A 21,660-nucleotide genomic window follows, 5' to 3' on the forward strand; every position below is an offset into this window, starting at 1 on the left:
GGGCTCCCCCCACCCCCCATCCCAAAATAAAAGGCTGGCCACTGAATAAAGGACCTCCTCCCTTCCCCTCCCCCAAAGATAGCTTTTGCTGGGTTTGCTCCCAGGTACGGTTGCCAACCTCCAGGTGGGAAAAAAAACAAGAGGGAATACAGTGTACAGACCGAACACATCCAAAAAAGACTGTAAAATACTAATATTCCATGTATGATTTACATGAATGTATGGTCGTAGCTCTTCAAAAATCAAATAGCACAAATTGCCTTATGTGAGTTGCCTTATACATGGAATATCAGTGTTTTACACAGTGTTTTTGTATAATTTTTTTCAGTCTCCAGGTAAGACCTGGAGAGCTCTTGTGATTACAACTGATCTCCAGGTTACAAAGATCCATTCTCCTGAAAAATATGGCAGATTTGGAAGGTAAACACGCTACGGCAGGGGTGGCCAAACTGCAGCTTGTTCCCAGCTTTAAGAAAGAACACAAAAAGTGAGACAAATAGGCCAAACTGTAAATCTTTTAACAAATTTTAAAGTGACTTTTTAAAAAAGATTTAAAGGGTTAAAGAATACTCTGTTCTATTCTTTTTAAATGTTATAACTCTCAAGTCATCGAATCTTAATTTGTGGACTCTTTGTGGGACTATTTATAAGGTACTTTTAAGGTTATTCAAAAGGACTTGCATGTTCTGGTCAGTGATTGTATTAATAAACTTAATGCCTGCAGGTTGGGAGCCACATGTGGCTTTTTTTTAAAACAGATATTCTATGGTTCTTGGAGAAGGCATTTATCTCTTCAAGTCGCTTCTCCAAACCAAACATCTGGCGTTCATGTCTTTCGGCTCTCAAATATCTGATGCTTGTTCTGCGTGGCTCTTATGTTAAGCACGTTTGGCCACCCCTGCTCTGTGGCATTATAACCCCCTTGAAGTCCCACATCTCCTCAAGCTTCAGCCCTCCCCCTCCCCAAATCTCCAGGTATTTCTCAATGCGGAGCTAACAATCCTGGTTCCCCGGAGAAAGTGGCTGGTTTGGATGGTGGACTCTGTTGGATGCTGAGAGCCAGTTTGGTGTAGTGGTTAAGTGTGTGGACTCTTATCTGGGAGAACCGGGTTTGATTCCCCACTCCTCCACTTTCAGCTGCTGGACTGGCCTTTGGTCAGCCATAGCTCTCGCAGGAGTTGTCCTTGAAAGAGCAGCTGCAGTGAGAGCCCTCTCAGCCCCACCCACTTCACAAGGTGTCTGTTGTAGGGGGAGAAGATATAGGGGATTGTAAGCTGTTCTGAGTTTCTGTTTCATGGAGAAGGAAAAAGGAAAGGAAAAGTCCCCTGTGCAAGCAGCAGTCATTTCCGACTCTGGGGTGACGTTGCTTTCACAATGTTTTCACGGCAGACTTTTTACGGGGTGGTTTGCCCTTGTCTTCCCCAGTCCTCTACACTTTCCCCCCAGCAAGCTGGGGACTCCTTCAACCGACCTCGGAAGGATGGAAGGCTGAGTCAACCTTGGGCCGGCTACCTGAATCAGCTTTCACTGGGATAGAGCTCAGATCGTGAGCAGAGAGTTCAAATCACAGTACTGCAGTACTGCTGCTTTACCACTCTATGCCATGGGGCCTTCAGGGAGAAGGGCGGGATATAAATCTGCAATCTTCTTCTTCTTCGTATCCCCTTCCCTTCCCGAATCCTACTCTCCCTCAGCTTTCATCCCCAGGAATCTCCCATCCTAGAGTTGGCAACCTTATTCCCAAGCAGGTGAGTGCGGGAGAGGCTTTGGGGCCTTTGTAGAAAGGCACAGTGCCTCTTCCTGCTTCCTCTTTTCTATTTTTGCAATACCAACGGGGGTCGTTTTGTAGAAAAATAGGTAGTGGAGTGCATTAGCGTAACTCATTAGCAGATGCCATCCCCCCTACACCAGCCAAAAGCAACCTGACGTGAGAAAGGAGAGCCCTGGGTGAGTGAGGCCTGCTTGGGCTGGCTAGAGATCCAGCCAGCCCACGCAGGCCTCACCTGCCTGGGCTCTCCTGGCTCTCCCCCACTACAGTCAAAAGGCCAGCAAGCCATCCGCCACCTAAAATCACATAAGAAGTGGAGAAAGGGTGGTGTGAGCTTCTCTAGGGGTTAATCAGGGCTGCTGGGAGCATGGCAAAGCCTCTGGTAGCTGGCTGGCTGCCTGCCTGCTCTCCTAATCCAGGGATTGTTACGCAGCTGCACCTATTCATTGGACCAGGTAGGTGGAGACAAGGAGGGGGAACGATCAGAAAGGTTCAGGAGCTGCGTTCCTGTGAGCTCCTGCTGAGTTCAAGGCCTGAATACCAATGATGCACGTAGAGCAGTTCTTAATAGAGCTCTCAGCCTCCAGGTGGAGCCTGGAGCTCTTCCGGCGTCACAGCCGGTCTCCAGACTACATATATTGCTTATTTGGTATTTGTTTCTTAAAACATTTATTCCACTTGTCCTGGAGCAAATGTCTGATTTGGAAGATAGATTCTATGGCAGGGGTGGCCAGAGGTAGCTCTCCAGATGTTTTTTTTGCCTACAACTCCCATCAGCCGCAGCAAGCATGGCCAATGGCTGGGGCTGATGGGAGTTGTAGGCAAAAAAACATTTGGAGAACTACTGTTGGCCACCCCTGTTCTATGGCATTATAGCCCCTGCTGAGTTACCAGCCCTCCACAAGTCTCAGTCTCCTCCTCCCCAAACCTCCAGGAATTTCCCAGCCCCGAGTTGGCAGCCCTGGCTGTTAGCATTTCTTCAGTGCGTTTCACTTTATTGAACATTATTATGTGGTACTTTAAAAAAAAAAAATCCTGCTCTTTCACCAAAGGGGCTGGGTGGTTTTCTCCACATCCATTTTATCTTTATCCTATAGCCCAGGGGTGGCCAAGGGTAGCTCTCCAGATGTTTTTTTGCCTACAACTCCCATCAGCCCCTGCCAGCATGGCCAATGGCTGGGGCTGATGGGAGCTGTAGGCAGAAAACATCTGGAGAGCTACCTTTGGCCACCCCTGCTATAGCCCTTTGACAATAGTGGCAGACTTCACATTTCTGGGATCCAAGATCACTGCAGATGGGGACTGTAGCCATGAAATTAAAAGACGCTTGCTCCTTGGGAGGACAGCTATGGCGAACCTGGGCAGTATAATAACAAGTAGAGACATCACCCTGCCAACAAAAGTCCGTATAGTCAAAGCGATGGTATTCCCGGTAGTAATGTATGGCTGTGAGAGCTGGACCATAAAGAAGGCTGAGCGCAGAAGATTAGATGCTTTTGAGCTGGGGTGCTGGAGAAGACTCTTGAGAGTCCCCTTGGACTGCAAGAAGATCCAATCAGTCAGCCCTAAGGGAAATCCACCCAGACTGTTCCCTGGAAGGTCAGATGCTGAAGCTCAAATCCTTTGACCACCAAAGGAGAAGGGAGCACTCACTGGAGAAGACCCTGATGCTGGGAAAGACAGAAGGCAAAAGAAGAAGGGGACGGCAAAAGAGGAGATGGCTGGACAGCATTACTGATGTAACACACACAGATTTGGAGGATAGTGGAAGATAGGAGGGCCTGGCTTGATTTGGTCTATGGGGTCTCAAAGAGTCAGATTCGACTGTGCGACTGAACAGCAATAGCCCTTTGAGGTTGTTGAGCCTGAGTGAGGCAAAAATCTGGCTGAAGGTGAGCTTTGCGACAGGGTGAGGATTTGAACCCAGAGCTGAATCCGAAGCGCTTAACTGATGCACCCTTCTGGCCGTGGCATTACTCTTCTGCTTCCACCCACCACACAGGTGAATGCTGCCAGAAGTGTGCCGGAAGTCGCAGGCAAATGAGCTTTGCTGTGCAAGGATTTGCCTAGATAATCTGGAGCGGAGATCTTTGCTATATGCTTCTGCACGTGTGTTGTTTTTTTACAGCAAAACGTCTTGAGTTCCGAAGGCTCTGGGTTGGCAGTACTAATAATAGCATTCTGCTGCCAGTGCTCGCTGTCAGTTGTGTAAAAATACCGAGTGGCAGAAGATCTCTGAACAAATAGCTGTAATTGAACCAGATCGAGAAGGTAGAAAAAGAAGTCCTTTTCTCCCTTTCTCACAATACGAGAACTCGTGGACGTTCAATGAAATTGCTGAGCAGTTGAGTTAGAACGGATAAAAGGAAGTCCTTCTTCACCCAAAGGGTGATTAACATGTGGAATTCATTGCCACAGGAGGTGCTGGTGGCGGCTATAAGCATAGCCAGCTTCAAGAGGAGATTGGATAAGCATATGGAGCAGAGGTCCATCAGTGGCTATTAGCCACAGCTTATCATTGAAACTCTCTGTCTGGGGCAGTGATGCTCTGTATTCTTGGTGCTTAGGGGGGGCACCGTGAGAGGGCTTCTAGTTTCCTGGCCCCACTGGTGGACCTCCTGAAGGAGAGGCAGTTTGGTGTAGTGGTTAAGTGTGTGGACTCTTATCTGGGAGAACCGGGTTTGATTCCCCACTCCTCCACTTGCAGCTGCTGGAATGGCCTTGGGTCAGCCATAGCTCTGGCAGAGGTTGTCCTTCGGAGTGGAGGGCGGGATATAAATCCAATTTCTTCTTCTTCTACTTGGGGGTTTTTTGGCCACTGTGTGACACAGAATGTTGGACTCGATGGAACATAAGAGAAGCCATTCAACATGGCTTCTCTTATGTTCTTAAAACCCAAACCAGTAACATGGCAGAGAACCATCTCCTTGGAGAGCCAGTTTGGTGTAGTGGTTAAGTGCGCGGACTCTTATCTGGGAGAACCGGGTTTGATTCTCCACTCCTCCACTTGCACCTGCTGGAATGGCCTTGGGTCAGCCAGAGCTCTCTTATCTGGGAGAACTGGGTTGGATTCCCCGCTCCTCCACTTGCAACTGCTGGAATGGCCTTGGGTCAGCCATAGCTCTGGCAGAGGTTGTCCTTGAAAGGGCAGCTGCTGTGAGAGCCCTCTCCAGCCCCACCCACCTCACAGGGTGTCTGTTGTGAGGGAGGAAGGTAAAGGACATTGTGAGCCGCTCTGAGACTCTTTGGAGTGGAGGGCGGGATATAAATCCAATATCTTCATCTACCTCACAGGGTGTCTGTTGTGGGGGAGGAAGGTGAAGGAGATTGTGAGCCGCTCTGAGACTCTTTGGAGTGGAGGGCGGGATATAAATCCAATATCTTCATCTACCTCACAGGGTGTCTGTTGTGGGGGAGGAAGGTAAAGTAGATTGTGAGCCGCTCTGAGACTCTTCGGAGTGGAGGGCGGGATATAAATCCAATATCTTCATCTACCTCACAGGGTGTCTATTGTGGGGGAGGAAGATAAAGGAGATTGTGAGCCGCTCTGAGACTCTTTGGAGTGGAGGGCGGGATATAAATCCAATATCTTGTTCATCTTCTTCATCTTCTTCCTTCCCTGCGTTCTTGTCTGTCATCCATAGTTATCAATGAAAAAATAGGGATGGGGGGAAAAGAAGCAAACAGAAAACACCCGATATCTCTCTTGTTCAGTGAAAACAATGTACTTAATTACACAAACACGTGAAAAATACACAAAACGCTAGCGATACGTACGGCAAAACAGTCAAAATATTGTAACACACGCACTGTTGCCGATAAATACAGCGGTCAAAATCGCATAAGCCAAACCACCTCCAATATAATTCCAGGCCTCCAGGGAATATTCAGCGCTCAAGAATTGTATGAGTATAAATCCTCCAGATGCACATAAAGAAGGTTCTCAGCGGCATTTCGAGCCTGGAGGAAGAATGTGACCACCGCGCTGTGAACGTTGCAGCGGCTGTAAGGCTTCAGAGATAAGAAGCGTTAATATAAATATTTTGAACTCGATGTATAGTCCCGGGAACCTCGGCGAAAAGGCTTCAGTTGTTTATCCGTGCATCTCTTGGTAAAGATATTTATCGAAACAGGAAGTGTAACCATTGAAATTCTGTCGAGAACCTACTTTATGCACTTTTGGAGGATTTGCATTCACGCTACTCTTGAGCGTTGACTATTCTTTACACATTCCACGGAAGCCTGGAATTGTATTGGAACTTGGCGGTTTGGTTTATGCAATTTGGACGTTGTGTTTATCGGCAGCGGTGCGCGTGTTACGTTTTTACTGCTGCTTCGCTGTATGCGTTACTAGTGTTCTGTGTATTTTTCATGTATTTGTGTAACTAAGTATATTGTTTCCATCGAACAAGGGAACCGTGGTTATCAGGCAGCCATCTCTTCGCTGTCCCACCACTTAGGGTTGGCCTGTCTGGCACTGGCTGAAACCCAGGCCTTTTCCATCATGGCTCCGGCTCTGAGGATTGGCCGTCCTGAGGAGGTGAGGGGTGGGGCCAAGCTTGGTGAGCTACAGAAGAAGAAGAAGATGATATTGGATTTATATCCCGCCCTCCACTCCGAAGAGTCTCAGAGCGGCTCACAATCTCCTTTACCTTCCTCCCCCACAACAGACACCCTGTGAGGTGGGTGGGGCTGGAGAAGGCTCTCACAGCAGCTGCCCTTTCAAGGACAACCTCTGCCAGAGCTATGGCAGACCCAAGGCCACGCTAGCAGGTGCAAGTGGAGGAGTGGGGAATCAAACCCGGTTCTCCGAGATAAGAGTCCGCACACTTAACCGTTGCGGGGCTTGCCTGCCTGGACTTTGGAGGTAGCTTGAATGGCAGGTGTTTTTTAAGGGAGAGAGTTGAGGCTTTGGTTATTTCATTATTGTTGAGAGCCGGTTTGGTGCAGCGGTGAAGTGCGCGGACTCTTATCTGGGAGAACCGGGTTTGATTGCCCACTCCTCCACTTGTACCTGCTGAGATGGCCTTGGGCCAGCCGTAGCTCTGGCAGAGGTTGTCCTTGAAAGGGCAGCTTCCGGGAGAGCTCTCTCAGCCTCACCCGCCTTACAGGGTGTCTGTTGTGGGGGAGGAAGATAAAGCAGATGGTGAGCCGCTCTGAGACTCTGATTCAGAGAGAAGGGCGGGATATAAATCCGATAAATAAGAGAGAGCCAGTTCGGTGTAGTGGTTAAGTGCGCGGACTCTTATCTGGGAGAACTGGGCTTGATTCCCCACTCCTCCACTTGCACCTGCTGGAATGCCATAGCTCTGGCAGAGATTGTCCTTGAAAGGGCAGCTTCTGGGAGAGCTCTCTCAGCCCAACCCACCTCACGGTGTCTGTTGTGGGGGAGGAAGATAAAGGCGATGGTGATCCACTCTGAGATTTGGAGTGGAGGGTGGGATATAAATCCAGTAGCATCGTCGTCATCATCGTTCTTAACAGGGCTGGAATTCTAGCAGGAGCTCCTTTGCGTATTAGGCCACACACCCCTAATGTAGCCACTCCTCCAAGAGCTTACAAAAAAGAGCCGCGTAAGCTCTTGCAGGATTGGCTACAGCAGGGGGTGCGTGGCCTATTATGCAAAGGAGCTCCTGCTAGAATTCCACCCCTGGTTCTTAAACTGAAAGCGCTTCTACGTGTTATCGTAAGCTGCCTTATGAAGCAAAAGCAGGGCGTTAATATTGTAACGAACAAACGAGAGACCTGTTTCCCCCAGCTCAGCGTAAGTTTGGCATTTTTGTGTGCCGTTTCCCTAAAGATCAACCGGCGGGGACTTTTGTCGGGAGTAATTAAAAGCAAAAATTTCCTGTTGGATAATATTTCCTGCTCGTAGGGTTGGGTCCAACCAGCTTTCCCACTGTTGAGAGAAGGGGAAGAGCAAGTCCCCGTTAACCATCCAGTAAGGCCGTGTGCTGGCTTTTGGGACCGCCGTGGGTAAAAGCTGTATGAGACCCAAGGCTGCAGCAAGGAGGGGGGAATCGGACAAGATTGCATGAAGAAAAAGTTGGATGGATCTGACCCATTGCGCAGTGGGAGGAATAGCAGCGCTTCTCCCTAGACCAGAGAGAGCAGGGAAGCGCTTGGGTGGAGTAATAGGCAATCTCAATGCTTCCTATGAATATATATTTATTTCATAGGCTTTTATACCACCGGCCTCATGAGCAGGCTCAGGGCGGCACACAGCAATATGAGGAGGGCTTTTTGTGGCGGAAACCCAGCAGGAACTCTTTTGCATGTTAGGTCGCACCCCCTGCTGTTACCATCATTTCACACAGGGCTTTTTGTGGGGAAAAGGTCCAGCAGGAGCTCATTTGCATGTTAGGCCGCACCCCCTGATGCCAAGCCAGCCGGAACTGCATTCCTGCGCGTTCCCGCTCAAAAGAAGCCCTGGCAAGATGTACGATCTCTTGACCCATGTTTCCTCTAAGCCAGGGGGGTCGAACTCATTCGTTATGAGGGCCGGATCTGACATAAATGAGGCCATGTCGGGCCAAGCCAGTTGTGTACCTATTTAAGATTAGGTAGCAGAGATATAAACTTCATAAAGAACACAGACAAACACAGATATATATATATTTTTAAAAATTAAAACATGCTTAAAACGTCAACACTCATTGGTCTTAAAGATTCATTCTTTGTATTTCTCCCATGGGATCCAGGGAACTGGCCAAAGGAAGCTCTGGTTCTTTCCTTCCTTCCTCAGAGACTGGGGAGGGGGGAGCCTCAGCCAATAGAAGGAAGAGAGGTTTTGCTCAGTAGCTCTGCTGTGTGATTGAGAGAGCCTGGCAAACAAGCTCTTCCCCCCCCCCACCTCCCCAAGGGAGGAGCCTCAGCCAGTGGAGAAAATAGAGATTTTGCTCTGTAGCTCCTGTGCAATTGAGCAAGCCTCACAAAGCAAGCTGTTATGCAGAAGGAAGCAAGATATAGGGAGTAGATGACAGCCAGTGGCTTGGGGGCCTGATAGGAGCCCTCCAGGGGCCTGATTCGGCCCCCGAACTGTATGTTTGACACCCCTGCTCTAAGCTGTGGAGTCTTGTGAACAGAAATTCTACTTTGTGAGCTACTCGCATTAAAGTCGTGAGCTGCTGCATAAATTAGTTTGCTCTAGTGCCATTTTTCCTGAGCTGAGACAAAAATGTATGAGCCGGAGGCTAAAAAATTGTGAGCTAGCTCACACTAACTCAGCTTAGAGGGAATACCGCTCTTGACACAACTATGGACATTGTTAGTAGTATGTAGCGAGATGGAAAATCCTTGAGCTAAAACACGGAATGTAAGGCGCATTCATGGAAAGCCTTTAAAGTTTAAAAAAAAAATCTTGATGTGGGGTGCAATTTAGCTATTAAAACATTTATACGCCACTTTTCCTCATGGTTCATGGAGGCTTATAATAGCGGCGTCAGCTGCTTTTGGAAGGCCCAACACAAAAACGCTGGCAACTTTGTCGCTGCAGTTGTAATTATTCCTTCGAAAGATACCGAAATCGAGAAAGACAAAACTACCCGGAAGAATGCAGTAGCGATCACAAAGTTGACGAATGATCTTTGAAGAGACTTCAACGTTCATAGTTTCCATTTCAGGGAGTATTTATACCCAAGCGTTTTCTCACCACAGGCTGACTGCTTGCGAAGTGAGAGAGCCAGTCCAAAACCACAGAGCTGTATAGGGGAAAAAAACTATATATGGTAAAATATATGCTCCATTAACGCAGCAAATTTTACTAAACCACTGAGTGGGTTTTTTTTTTTTAGCAAGTTATTGCAAACGTTCGTACTTGTGAACTGAGACGGTCCAGTTTTAGAAGGGATTAGCGAACAAGTGAATATACAGATTTGCAGATGTGTTTTTATTTCGAATGTTTATTATTTTCTTTATTTAATCAAACTTATATCCCCCCCTCCCCCTGATGGGCTCAGGGCGACTAGCGACCGTTAAAAACAACATAAAATATTAAAAACGATATGCAATAAAAATCATTTCCATACATTTTACATTTCATTAAAAAGTCCAAGATGCGCATTGATGTTCTGGTTATTCTGATGTTCTGACTTCAGTTCAATTGGTTTCAGTGAGATTGTCGGTGCTGTAGAGTAATAGCCACCTCCCCTTAACTCTTGAAAGCATTTGAACAGTTCGGTCTTACAGGGCCCTGATGTTTTTGGGGAGGGCGTTTCACAGAATGGGGGCTATTACTGAGAACGATCGGACTCTGGTGGCGGGCAACCGACCTTCCTTCAATCAGGGGATCTTAAGAAGATTTTGGGACCCCGAACGTAGTGCTCTCTGGGGTACGTATGGGGAGAGGCGGTCCCGAAGATAGGCAGGTCCCAGGCCATATAGGGCTTTATGTCAGATCCGGCCCTCATAACGAATGTGCTCGACACTTCTTAGAACCTCTGCGTGCCGGATAGTCTTCGACTCTCCCGGTTATTCTACGCGCACTGCGGTATGGTAATGAATGAATTCCCTTTTCAAGAAGTTGAAAGCTTCGCGTATTCTTCTCTGTTGAAAACATGGTGATTTGGTTTGTGTGCTCTCCTTTTTCAGCGTGCCGTGAAAGGCTGACCCTTCTATAATCCTGTTGTGTTAAGGACTAGAAAATGTAACGATCTCCTAACTGTCTATACCAGGGGTGGCCAAACTGCGGCTCAGGAGACACATGTGGCTCTTTCACACATATTGTGTGGCTCTTGGAGCCCCAACACTGCTTGGAGAAGGCATTTGTCTCTCTTTAAATCACTTCTCTAATCCAAGCCAGCCAGCAGCTTGGTGAATGCATTTAAAGTTGCTTTCTTTCCACCTCTCTGTCCCCCCTTGCCTATCTATTTTCCTTCCTTCCTTCCTTCCTTCCTTCCTTCCTTCCTTCCTTCCTTCCTTCCTTCCTTCCTTCCTTCCTCCCTCCCTCCCTCCCTCCCTCCCTCCCTCCCGGCTCTCAAACATCTGGCACTCATGTCTTGTGGCTCTCAGATGTCTAATGTTTCTTCTATGTGGATCTTACATGAAGCAAGTTTGTCCACCCCTGGTCCATACAGATGCTAATTTCAATCACGCTAGCCAGCCTTTCAGGTTAATGTTCAGCTATACTTGATATCAGCCACTACACTGTTCAACGCTGCACCAGGATTAATGATAGCAGGGGAAGGAGGAGGCGATTAGAAGGAATTCCTAATCCCGCGAACTGCCCCGGATCTCTTAAATAACCAGGGCTTTTTTTGTAGCAGGAACTCCTTTGCATATTAGGCCGCACACCCCTGATGGAGCCAGTCCTCCTGGAGCTTACAGCAGGCCCTGTACAAAGAGCCCTGTAAGCTCCAGGAGGATTGGCTCCATCAGGGGGGGTGTGGCCTAATAGGCAAAGGAGTTCCTGCTACAAAAAAGCCCTGTAAATAACCATTATGGCTGGTCAGTTGCCACTTCATCTCGCCTAATGGCTGTGCTTACAACTGAAACCGCTTCAGTCTGAGCACCTAATATCCTCAGCCTCCATAAACGTAATCGAGTTCTGCTTTCTCCATCAGGGAAAGTTATTCTTTGCTGGAGGAAGTATTTCTTTCTTGAGGGGAGATTTAACAGAGGAGACACATGGGATCTCGCCCAGTATAGCGTAAATGACAAGATCTGAACGTACTTGATCCGATGAAATCATGTTATTTCTTTCCACTCTTTCGAGTCTTTTGATTTTCGTTTTTAAAAAGTATAACTTAAAATATTGTTAAGATTTATTTTCACAGGTTCTCAGAGGGTTTGGGAATGTGACCGGCTGCGGTTTTCTTGGTATTGTGTTAAAAGAACAGCACCTTAAACGGCTGTTACGCTCACCACCATATTATCTTCTTTCTTTTCAGTTTGTAAAATGTGGGTATGCAGGCTCCAATTTCCCCGAACACATCTTCCCGGCTTTGGTCGGAAGACCAATAATCCGATCGACTGCCAAAGTGGGAAACATTGAAATCAAGGTAACGGTGAAGGAAATCTATAGCTTGCATGGTATTCTGAGATACTCCCCATCTTCCCGAAAGAAACTTTCTAGTACAGGGGTGTCAAACATGTGGCCTGGGGGCCGAATCAGGCCCCCGGAGGGCTCCTATCAGGCCCCTGAGCAACTGGCTGTCATCTGCTTCCTTCTTCCTCTCTCTTGCTTCCTTCTGTATCACAGCTTGCTTTGCCAGGCTTGCTCAATCGCACAGGAGATGCAAAGCCTCTATTTTCTCCATTGGCTGAGGCTCCTCCCTTGGGGAGGAAGCGGGGAGGGAGAGCTTGCTTTGCCAGGCTCTCTCAGTCACACAGCAGAGCTACTGAGCCAAGCCTCTCTTTCTTCTGTTGGCTGAGGCTCCTCTCCCTCCTGGTCCCCTGGGGAAGGAAGGAAAGAGCCAGAGCTTCCTTTGCCCAGTTCCCTGGATCCCATGGGAGAAACACTAAGAAAGCACCTTTAAGACCAATGAGTGCTAATGTTTTAAGCATATTTCATTTTAAGTTAAAAAAAAATCTTTAATTGTGTTTGTCTGTGTCCCTTATAAAGTTTACATCTCCGCCGCCTAATCTTAAATAGATATATACGCGGCCCAGCCCAACATGGCCTGGCCCGACGTCTCATTTATGTCAGATCCGGCCCTCATAACGAATGAGTTCGACACCCCCGACCTAGTATATTGCGATCAATTTCCCACTAGCGTTATTCCGCTCTCACGCTCCTCTTCACTGCGGGGGGTTCTGCTGGATTCCACACTATCCGCCCTGAGGGGCTGCAGCTCGCTTTGCCTTTTTCACTCAGCAAACGGGAACTGGGATTTAGAGCATCTCGTTTGCCGCGCGAAAGAGCCGGAGCGAGTCGCAGCCCCCGGGTAGATAGTGTGAAATCCGACGGAAGTCCCGCGGAGAAGAAGAGAGCGAGAGCGGCGTAAGGATAGTGGGAAATCAGTCGTTGTGTTAGTCAGAGGATTAAAGAGCGCCAATGGAAATGGAGCGACAGTTCCTCCGTGAAACCCAATAGTATAAGTATGGTTTATTTAAGCTTTGGAACAGTTGTGCGGTGTCGCGACTGTGTCTGAACGCTTGTTAGCCCTTCAAATGAACAGAACTGTCATTCCTGGAAACCCCCTTCATGTATTCTGAGCAAAACGTGAACTGCCCTGTATGAGTTGCCTGAATCTGTTAAAATTATTAGCAAGCGGTGAATGTTAGAAAACGAAAAGGAGGGAGTCTGCAAGCCCTGACCTTGATAGCCCAGGCTGGCTCGATCTCATTGGACCTCAGAAGCTACGCAGGGTCCGCCCCGGTTAGTACTTGGACGGGAGACCACTGAGGAAGATGAGGGTCGCTGTGCAGAAGCAGGTGGTGGCAAACTACCTTTGAAGTCTCTCACCTTGAGAACTCTATGGCAGGGGTGTCCAACATGCGGCCCAAGGGCTGAACCAGGCCCTGGAGGGCTCCTATCAGGCCCTCAAGCAACTCACTGTCGTTTGCTTCCTTCTCTTCTCTCTCTTTCTTGCTTCCTTCCGCACCACAGCTTGCTTTGCCAGGCTTGCTCAATCACACAGGAGCTGCAGAGCAAAGCCTATATTTTCTCCATTGGCTGACCAGCACATGAAGCAGCTTGCGTACAAACGCTCACAATGCCCAGCCATTTCATGATTTCCCCTGGGTCTTAGGCTGAAAGTATTGACCATGAGATTTCTGTAAGGAAAAGCAGGTTTGCAGCTTACACACACACACCTGAACAGCATACTCAAGATTGCTACAGCACAGACATTGTCTCCAGGTTCTGATGCAATAATTCGGAGGAAGAGGTGTCAAGTTATCAGAAACGGTTAAATAAACAAAATATTGCAAGAGTGCTCATCTTTTAAGCATATTTTATTTTAAATTTTTCTTTTAAAGATCTTTGTGTTTGTCTATGTCCTTTATTAAGTTTGGAACAGTAGTACAGTGTCACAACTGTGTCTTAACCCTTCAAATGAACAGAACTATCCTTTCTGTCCAGAGCCAGTTTGGTGTAGTGGTTAAGTGGGCAGACTCTTATCTGGGAGAACCGGGTTTGATTCCCCACTCCTCCACTTGCACCTGCTGGAATGGCCTTAGGTCAGCCATAGCTCTCTTATCTGGGAGAACCGGATTTGATTCCCCCATTCCTCCACTTGCTCCTGCTGGAATGGCCTTGGGTCAGCCATAGATCTCTTATCTGGGAGGACCGGGTTTGATTCCCCACTCCTCCACTTGCAGCTGCTGGAATGGCCTTGGGTCAGCCAGAGCTCTCTTATCTGGGAGAACCAGGTTCGATTCCCCCGTCCTCCACTTGCAGGAATGGCTTTGGGTCAGCCAGAGCTCTCTTATCTGGGAGAACCGGGTTTGAGTCCCCCGTCCTCCACTTGCACCTGCTGGAATGGCCTTAGGTCAGCCATAGCTCTCACAGAGGTTGTCCTTGAAACTTGTAAGTGTAGATGACTGGGGAAGGCAATGGCAAACCACCCCGTAAAAAGTCTGCCGTGAAAATGTCATGATGGATGTCACCCCATAGTCAGAAACGACTGGTGCTTGCACAGGGGACTACCTTTACCTACCTACACACACACACACACACACATATATATATATATGTTAATTTGTATTCCGCCCTTTCCCGCAAGCAGGCTCAGGGCAGATCACAGCAGGTGTTAAAACAATGAAAAACTACAAGCTAAAACTATAAAATACAATAAAACAAATAAAACAAATAACACCTACTGGTATATCAAAGGCAGTGGTTCCCATTGGGCACATTCTGTATATCTGTATATCTGTACATCAGTATATACATACTATATATCAGTACAGCAGTATATATATACATACACACACTTCAAGAAAGGGTTGAGGAAAGCAGATATTCTTCCATCCAGTCAAGGGGGGGCGTGGCAATCATGCAGTATCGCTAGCCTACCCCGCCCTACCTTATCAAAACCAAAGTTCTACTGCTACATTTTCAGAAGTTTATTTTCTCAGGCGGGGAAATGTATGTGCACCAGGAAGCAGGGCTGTTAACTCTCAACCAGTTCTTCTCAGGCACTCCTTTTAAAACTTTACAACCGGCAAGAGTCGAAGAGGTAGAAATCAGTTTCACTGCATAGCTTGCTTGGAAGGTTATTTGGAAATATAGGGATAAAACCTCTCTTTTAGAAGTGCTAAGAGAACATCAGGAATTATTTTCAATAGCTGGATGGAGAACCTGTGGGAGTTTGTTCCTTTTGTGTTCTAGCAGGCTGCTAGAAAGAAGATGATGATATTGGCTTACATGGAGGGCACAGATTGATGCCTTGCAGAAGGGTGGGATGAAAGTGCGGTTGGTAGGTAAGAAGGTTAAGATAGACCAGGGGTCCCCGACCTTTTTGAGCTTTGGAGAGCAAGTTTGGTGTAGTGGTTAAGTGTACGGACTCTTATCTGGGAGAACCGGGTTTGATTCTCCACTCCTCCGCTTGCATCTGCTGGAATGGCCTTGGGTCAGCCAGAGCTCTCTTCTCTGGGAGAACCGGGTTTGTTTCCCCACTCCTCCACTTGCACCTGCTGGAATGGCCTTGGGTCAGCCAGAGCTCTCTTATCTGGGAGAACCGGGTTTGATTCCCCACTCCTCCACTTGTACCTGCTGGAATGGCCTTGGGTCAGCCACAGCTTTCTTATCTGGGAGAACCAGGTTTGATTCCCCACTCCTCCACTTGCACCTGCTGGCATGGCCTTGGGTCAGCCATAGTTCTGGCAGAGGTTGTCCTTGAACGGACAGCTGCTGTGAGAGCCCTCTCAGCCCCACCCACCTCACAGGGTGTCTGTTGTGGGGAAGGAAGATAAAGGAGATTGTGAGCCGCTCTGAGACTCTGAAATTTGGAGTGGAGGGCGGGATATAAATCCAATTTCTTCTTCTTGGGGGCACCACTGGACTTCTCACCCAGCATGGTGGTGGCACCCACAAAACGGCAGCCACGGCATCCCTTCAGTCACACAGTGCTATCATGGCACCTGCTGCCAAGGCAACACTTTAAAAAAACAAACCTCCCGCGGCCAATCAGAAGCCTTGCTGGGTGGAAGCCCCGCCTGGGCCTTCCCATTTTCTGAAAGCGGTGGGTGCCAGGAAAAAAAAGAACCAGCAGATGCCACGGTGCCCATGGGCACGATGTTCAGACCCCTGAGGTAAGCTTCACTTACCATCTGCTTGCTTGCTTCCAGTCCTGTTTCTTCATTTTACAAACAGGAATAAAGAACGTTAAAGCTCCTGAACAGACCTGTGTTGGTTGAGACATTTTAATATCCGTTCCCTAATTTTTTAAATAATCATTTCCCTAAGGGTTGGAAGCAGCGTTCCCTTTAAGCTGTTGAGTCTTGTGAGCAAAAATTCTGCTTTGTGAGCTCCCGGCATTAAAGTTGCGAGCTAATACATAAATTAGTTTGCTGTGCAGGGATGGGGAACAGTGGCTCTCCGGATGGTTTTTTTTTTGCCTACAACTCCCATCAGCCCCAGCCAGCATGGCCAATGGCTGGGGCTGATGGGAGTTGTAGGCAAAAAAACATCTGGAGAGCCGCTGTTCCCCACCCCTGCTCTAGGACCATTGTTCCAAAAATGTGCGAGCTGGAGGCTAAAAAACTGTGAGCTAGCTCACACTAGCTCAGCTTAGAGGGAACACTAGTTGGAAGGTGCTGCACGTCCTTTGTAATAGAGAAGATTGGTGACAAGTTTGCTATAGAAAGGTTCCTGCTTAGTAAAACTGTGGACACACCAGTCTCTCTGCAGTACGTTGTCAGTGAAAGCCCATCACTGACCGCTGGTTTTACAGAAATTTTCCCTGGCTGTGTTTTCCAAAACCATCGCTTTCGCTTGCCCTGAAATTCCTGCTGGCTTTGGAATGTTTCCAGCTGTCCCCGCATCTGGTTTTCTGCTTTATGGCTGCAGCGTGTACTTAAAATAATTTGAACGAAGGATTCTGTTTAGGACTACCTCTGATTCTCTCACTTCTGCCTTTTCTTCATCTCTCTTGACCTGTTGAAGTAGAATAACAAGCAGATGGTAAGTGAGGCGAGCCCCCTCATCCCGCACTGTCCACACTTTTGCTTGGCGGAATACGTGTAGCCTTTATTTTCCCTTTTTTTGGTGCTTTTAAAAAAGAAAAAAAACCTGCCATGTCATCTTCAATTTTGAGTACATACCCCCTTTCCAATCTTCCTTCATTGCTTTGGCTTGGTGGCTCTTAAATTCTTGTACGTTTCTTCCCGATACGACATTCTCCCAGTGAGCGCAGCTATCTGTAGACGCAGGACGTTTAGCCTAAAAGGTCGGTGCCGAAGTAGAAACGGCTTCTCAAGCCATAGCGGAAGTGAGCAACGGAGAGAACGTTCGCATGCCGTTTACCACGTAGGCGTTAAGCAGGTTAAGGTGGGGCTGTCGAAACGATTGGGGCTGGTTTGCGCATGCAGGATGTCCGTTCTCTTCACGTGGTTTTTTCTTACAGTTCCTGGGGTTGCATGGGGAAATGTGACATGAGCTGGTGGCCCAACCGTACATCGTGGCTCCCCAACGTTTTTGACACCTTTAGAACTCTGACACAAGGGAGTTGGGCGCAGCTGCAAAACGGCTGCTGCCGGAGGCGGAGCCAGACTGAAAATGGCTGCCGCAGCTTCTCTTCAGTCACACGGTGAAGATCCTTGTTGCTACGGTGGTGGTTTCTGCCCGAGCGACATTTTCAAAAGCCTGCACAGTCAATCAAATCTCCGTCGACCCATCGTAAGCATTCCTGAGCAAAAGCCGCTCTTGGCCCCACCCTGCCCACTTTATAGAAAAGCTGGACACCAGGGAAGCATTTTTTGGAGGGGAGGCACCACGTTGGAGAGCCCCGCTGTACATGGATGCATTGCTCTGACTTCTGGGATGGCAGCACATCCAGAAGTGCAGAAGTTGCAGGAGGGACGGTGGCTCAGTGGTAGAGCATCTGCTTGGGAAGCAGAAGGTCCCAGGTTCAATCCCTGGCATCTCCAAAAAAGGGTCCAGGCAAATAGGTGTGAAAAACCTCAGCTTGAGACCCTGGAGAGCCGCTGCCAGTCTGAGTAGACAATACTGACTTTGATGGACCAAGGGTCTGATTCAGTAGAAGGCAGCTTCAGATGTTCATATATATGGGGAGGGATGGTGGCTCAGTGGTAGAGCATCTGCTTGGGAAGCAGAAGGTCCAGGTTCAATCCCTGGCATCTCCAACTAAAAAGGGTCCAGGCAAGTAGGCATGAAAAACCTCAGCTTGAGGCACTGGAGAGTTGCTGCCGTCTGAGTAGACAATACTGACTTTGATGGACCGAGGGTCTGATTCAGTAGAAGGCAGCTTCATATGTTTATTTGCGCCCCCCCCCCCTTCGTGTAGTGAAGTTCACGTAGTTTTTATCACGCAAGGCCATATCAAGGGATACAGTGGGGAAGGATTGAGAGAGAGGGCCTGGGGAAAGGAATGGCTTGACTTGCATGTGTGATCCCTCCCTTAATGTGTCTGGTGCTCTGACTTCATCCTGATTTCCTCCTTTGCAACACCCCTCCCATCTTCCCAACCTCAGCTGCAGGCGCTTCGAATATGGCACTTTTATCTTCCCGTAATTGCTCAGGCTAGTCCTATGAAGGAGAAGATGACCATAGATTTATACTCCGCCCTTCTCTCTGAATCAGAGAGCGGCTCACAATCTCCTTTATCTTCCTCCCCCGCCACAGACGCCCTGCGAGGTAGGTGGGGCTGAGAGAGCTCTCCCAGAAGCTGCCCTTTCAAGGACAACCTCCGCCAGAGCGAAGGCCATTCCAGCAGGTGCCGGTGGAGGCGTGGGGAATCAAACCCGGTTCTCCCAGATAAGACTCCACGCACTACACCAAACTGGCTCTTCCTGTCTGCTCCAGATTTCCACAGTGTTGCGACCAGGTGAACTTGCGGATTTGATCTGCCAGTGATAGCAGACTTAATCAGCCAGCGATAGGCAAAGTTAAAGCTTCTCACACTCCTCCCCCCCCCCCCGATGCGGAACCTGCTGTCCGTTATTTGCTTTTGCTACTTGTTTTCCATGCTTCCGCAACCACTCTTTACTCCAGTGCTGCGCACAGCAAACACGACCTGCATGGAAAGTTTACTCTGCTAAGCCCGCCTACTTAATGTGCAATTCCATATCACAAACCCCTTTTCATATAAATGTATGAAACAACAATACTGAGGTGTCTGAGAACGCGCTTTGCATAAAGCAGGAGTGGGGAACCTTTTTTTCTGCCGAGGGCCGCACGGATATTTATAACATCATTCGCGGGCCATAAGAAAATTATCGACTTAAAAAACAGTGCTCCGCCGAGGGGGAATGATTCAGGCCAGCAAAATTAATGCAAATAATTGGTGTTCTTTTTGAAGTCATGTGGGGAGAGCCTAATCTGGCACGCACACACGGCCCGCTGCCCTAGCCTAGACAAATGCATAGGTCCAGGGCTGCTTTGTAGAAAAACCCCAGCAGGAACTCAGTAGCATATTGGACCACATCCCCTACTATTAGCATATTAGGTCACACCCTCATTAGCATATTAGGCCACACCCTCTGGGATAATCAAGTGCAAACTGAACTGTGACAATAACTTTTCCAGGCCCTGCAGCAATTCTGGCCGACCAGCCAGGCCCCAGGGAGGCTGCCGCACAGTACATCTGGGCCCTGTGATCCCTGCCTGGCCCTGGGGAGGCTGCTGAGCAGTGAAGCTGGGCCCCACGATCCTCGCTGGCCAGCCAGGCCCCAGGGAGGCTGCCACATGGCTCGGTTCGTCCCAGCAATCCCCGAGGGCCACACCAAGTGACCTCGAGGGCCATATACGGCCCTCGGGACGGAGGTTCCCCACCCCTGGCATAAAGCTAGGTCCTCCAGTGTCCTAGAGCAGGGGTCCCCAACTCCCAGGCCGTGGTCTGGTACCGGTTTGTGGCCTGTTAGCAACCAGGCTGCGGGTCAAGACAGAGCAGCCCCACCGTCCCTTCCGCCCACCCGGGACTTGGGCAGATGAAAGAGGCAGCGCTGCCTTGCTCCAAAACACCACCTTTTTCATCTGCCCGGGTCCCAGGTGGGTGGAAGAGGCAGTGACCTTCACCTACCTCTCATTTAAAGCCCCCCCATAGGGGGGCAGGAACAGGGCATGGGAGGCAGCCTGGGGCGGCAAAACCTCTAGTACCACCCCTCCACCAGTCCGTAGAACTGTTTTCCAGAGAATCGGTCCCTGGTGCCAAAAAAAGTTGGAAACCAGGCTGGGAGCCACTGTCCTAGAGCGATGTAGCTTGCGTAGGAGGGTGAGTTGGCGTTCTGTTCAGAACAGCACAACCCCCCCCCCCTTCTTGATTTTTTTGTGGGGGAGTCGGGCAGGAAGCCGGAGGCACCGAAAGTAAATTGAAACCCGTGAGGTTTATATGGATGTAGCTGATCATGGAACGGTGGCCGTTTTCCTTCTGTGAATGAATCCCTTGGCCTGCTTTTCAATCGAACGCCTTAACTCAGGGGACCCAAACTTAATGCCAGTGGTCTCCATGGCGCCCACCACCAACACCTTCTCTGGTGCCTGCCAAGAGGTTTTAGGAAGAAGGCAGGGGCGGGTAAGGCTTTTGCCCATCAAGGCTTCCGGTTGACTGTTGGAGATTCGATTGGCTGGGCAGCTCTTTTAAAATGTTGCTTTTGCAACAGCCGCCGCCGCCGCAAACAAGGATCTGCGCTATGTTCCTGAAGTTAAGCTGTGGCAATCGTTTTGTGGCTGCGCCCACGATGCCGTCTCAGAATTCCAAAGGTGCCCACCGGCTCAAAAAGGTTGAGGACCCGAAACCTGTTCCCTTGTCCTGTCTCTTGACCCCCAAAGGTTGCACCCAGAGCTCTTTTTGTAGCAGGAGCTTCTTTGTAGCAGGAGAGCCAGTTTGGTGTAGTGGTTAAGTGTGCAGACTCTTATCTGGGAGAACCGGGTTAGATTCCCCACTCTTCCTTTTGCACCTGCTAGCATGGCCTTGGGTCAGCCATAGCCCTGGCAGAGGTTGTCCTTGAAAGGGCAGCTGCTGTGAGAGCCCTCTCCAGCCCCACCCACCTCACAGGGTGTCTGTTGTGGGGGAGGAAGGTAAAGGAGATTGTGATCCACTCTGAGACTCTTTGGAGTGGAGGGCGGGATATAAATCCAATATCTTCATCTACCTCACAGGGTGTCTGTTGTGGGGGAGGAAGGTAAAGGAGATTGTGATCCACTCTGAGACTCTTTGGAGTGGAGGGCGGGATATAAATCCAATATCTTCATCTACCTCACAGGGTGTCTGTTGTGGGGGAGGAAGGTAAAGGAGATTGTGACCCACTCTGAGACTCTTTGGAGTGGAGGGCGGGATATAAATCCAATATCTTCATCTACCTCACAGGGTGTTTGTTATGGGGGAGGAAGGGAAAGGAGATTGTGATCCACTCTGAGACTCTTTGGAGTGGAGGGCGGGATATAAATCCAATATCTTCATCTACCTCACAGGGTGTCTGTTGTGGGGGAGGAAGGTAAAGGAGATTGTGAGCCGCCATGCGACTCTTCGGAGTGGAGGGCGGGATATAAATCCAATATCTTCTTCTTCTTGTGTATTAGGCCACACCCCCTGGTGTAGCCAATCCTCCAAGAGCTTACAGGGCCTACTGTAAACTCTTGGAGGATTGGCTACATCAGGGGGCGTGGCCTAATATGCAGAGGAGCTCCTGCTAGGAAAAGAACCCTGGTTGCATCAGAAGCCTAGATTTAAAGCAGAAGTTTCTTTTGTATAGGATTCTCCTCCCCCCCAAAAAAGGCAGATTGCATAAAGCATTTTTTGGGGGGGGGAGGGGAATGTTAATTTACTAGT

The 21,660-nt window shown here is 48.9% G+C and overlaps 1 protein-coding gene across 1 annotated transcript in view; it reads left to right on the forward strand.

Annotated features, from left to right (window-relative positions):
* Positions 1-21,660, forward strand: part of ACTR2 (actin related protein 2) — a 64,865-nt gene that overhangs the window by 1,786 nt on the left and 41,419 nt on the right. Inside the window, exon 2 of the mRNA XM_060230718.1 lies at positions 11,656-11,766. Coding sequence (XP_060086701.1) covers positions 11,656-11,766 — 111 coding nt within the window. The remainder of the gene's footprint in view (positions 1-11,655; positions 11,767-21,660) is intronic.

This window comes from Heteronotia binoei, chromosome 1, assembly GCF_032191835.1.
Source record: "Heteronotia binoei isolate CCM8104 ecotype False Entrance Well chromosome 1, APGP_CSIRO_Hbin_v1, whole genome shotgun sequence".
NCBI classification, from domain to species: domain Eukaryota; kingdom Metazoa; phylum Chordata; class Lepidosauria; order Squamata; family Gekkonidae; genus Heteronotia; species Heteronotia binoei.